At 46.3% G+C, this 2,357-nt stretch overlaps 1 protein-coding gene across 1 annotated transcript; it reads right to left on the bottom strand.

Annotated features, from left to right (window-relative positions):
- Positions 1–391: 391 nt before the first annotated feature.
- LOC135476887 (U1 small nuclear ribonucleoprotein 70 kDa-like) lies at positions 392–1,530 on the bottom strand. Its single transcript, XM_064757031.1, has 2 exons — positions 1,225–1,530; positions 392–823 (listed from the first exon to the last, which is right to left on the bottom strand). Exons 1-2 carry the CDS (start codon positions 1,528–1,530, stop codon positions 392–394), a joined length of 738 nt encoding a protein of 245 aa, XP_064613101.1.
- Positions 1,531–2,357: the final 827 nt, after the last annotated feature.

Genomic DNA, 2,357 nt, shown 5'->3' with positions numbered 1-2,357 from the left:
TTTCCACCACCCCCTGACGATTCTTATCTTCCACTACCCTCCAAAGATTCCTATCTTCCATCACCCTCTGACAATTCCTCTCTTTTACTTTCCTCTGACGATTCCTATCTACCACCACCCTCTGACGAATCCTGTCTACTACCACCCTTTGATAATTCCTCCCTTCCACCACCCTCTGACGATTCCTATATACCACCACCCTCTGACGATTCCTATCTTCCACTACCCGTTGACAATTCCTATCTTCCACCAACCTCTGGCGATTCCTATCTACCACCACCCTCTGACGATTCCTATCTACCACCACCCTGTGACGATTTCAGACTTCCATCACCTTCTGACAATTCCTCTTTTCCACTACCCTCTGGCGAATCCTATCTACCACCACCCTCTAACGATTCCTATCTACCACCACCTCCTGACGATTCCTATCTTTCACCACCCTCTGACGATTCCTATCTACCACAACCCTCTGACGATTTCTATCTTCCGTCACCCTCAGACGATTCCTATCTTCCACCATCCTCTCACCATTCCTATCTTTCACCACCCTTTGACGATTCCTCTCTTCCGTCACCCTCTGACGAGTTCTATCTACCACCACCCGCTGACAATTCATATATACCACCACCCTCAGCCGATTCCAATCTTTCACCACCCTCTGACGATTCCTATCTACCACCACTCTCTGACGATTCCTATCTTCCACCACCCTCTGACGATTCCTATCTTGCACCACCCTCTGACGATTCTTATCTTCTACTACCCTCTGACGATTCCTATCTTCTACTACCCTCTGACGATTCCTATCTACCACCACCCTCTGACGATTCCTATCTACCACCACCCTCTGACGATTTCAATCTTCCACCACCCTCTGACGATTCCTATCTTCCACCACCCTCTGACGATTCTGTTTATCCGTCACCCTGTGACGACTCTTATCTACCACCACCCTCTGAGGATTCCTATCTACCACCACCCTCTAATGAGTCCCATCTTCTACTACCCTCTGACGATTCCTATCTACCATCACCCTCTAACGAGTCCTATCTTCTACTACTCTCTAACGATTCCCATTTTCCGTCAGCTTTTGACGATTCCTATCTACCACAACCCTCTGAGTATTCATATCTACCACCACCCTCTAACGATTCCTATCTACCACCACCCTCTGATGATTCTATCTACCACCACCCTCTAATGATTCCTATCTTTTACTACCCCCTGACGATTCCTATCTTCCACCACTCTCTGACGATTCCTATCTACCACCACCCTCTGACGATTCCTTTTCACCTCTACTTTCTGACGATTCCTATCTTCCACCATCCTCTGACGATTCCTCTCTTCCACCACCTTCTGACGATTTCTATCTTCCGTCACCCTCTGACGATTCCTATCTTCCGTCACCCTCTGACAATTCTCTTCCCTCTTGCTTTGGTGATTACTTTCATCCATCTCCCTCTTACCATTCCCTCTCTTCTGCTCTGACAGTTTCTTTCCCTGGAAACTCCTATCTTTTATCATCCTTTGACAATTCTTCTCTTCCACCAGTCTGGTAATACCTCTCTTCCATCACGCCCTGACAGTTCCTCTCTTCCATTATCCCTTGATAATTCCTCTTCTCCAACAGCCTCTGACAATTCCTCTCTTCCATCATACTCTGACAATTCCTCTCTTTCATCATCCTCTGGCAAATCCTCTCTTCCATTATCTCTGGCAAATCCTCTCTTCCACCACCCTCTGTAAATTCCTCTCTTACATCGCCCTTTGGCAATTCCTCTCTTCCACCACCCTCTGTCAATTTTCTCTTGCATCACCCTCTGACAATTCCTTTTTTTTATTAATTTCTGACAATTTCTCTCTTCCATCACCCTCTGGCAATTTCTCTCTTCCATCACCTTCTGACAATTCCTCTTATGCATTATTCTCTTGCAATTTCTCTCTTGCATCATCATCTGACAATTCCTCTTTTTCCACACTTTACTCTTTGACAGTCCCTTTTCCACTACCGTTTGTCAATTCCTCTCTTTCATCACCTTCTGCCAATTCCTCTCTTCCATTACTCTGTAACAATTCGTTTCTTCCATCACCCTTTGGAGATTACTCTCTTTCTTTTTATTCTCTGGAAAGCCATAGACTAAGACCCTTCCTACGCAGGTAGTCCGCCACTACACTCTGACAATTCCTCTCTTCCACCACCCTGTGTCAATTCCTCTATTTCATCACCCTCTGCCAATTCCTCTCTTCCATTACCCTCTGACAATTCCTCTCTTTCATCACCCTCTTGCAATTACTCTCTTCCTTTATCCTCTCGGAGCCATAGCTCAGGCCTTCCCCCTCCCCCCATGTAG

The sequence above is a fragment of the Liolophura sinensis genome, chromosome 10 (assembly GCF_032854445.1).
Source record: "Liolophura sinensis isolate JHLJ2023 chromosome 10, CUHK_Ljap_v2, whole genome shotgun sequence".
Taxonomy (NCBI): domain Eukaryota; kingdom Metazoa; phylum Mollusca; class Polyplacophora; order Chitonida; family Chitonidae; genus Liolophura; species Liolophura sinensis.
The sequence above is the reverse complement of the archived record's forward strand: the minus strand, read 5'-3'. Positions and strand labels throughout refer to the sequence as shown.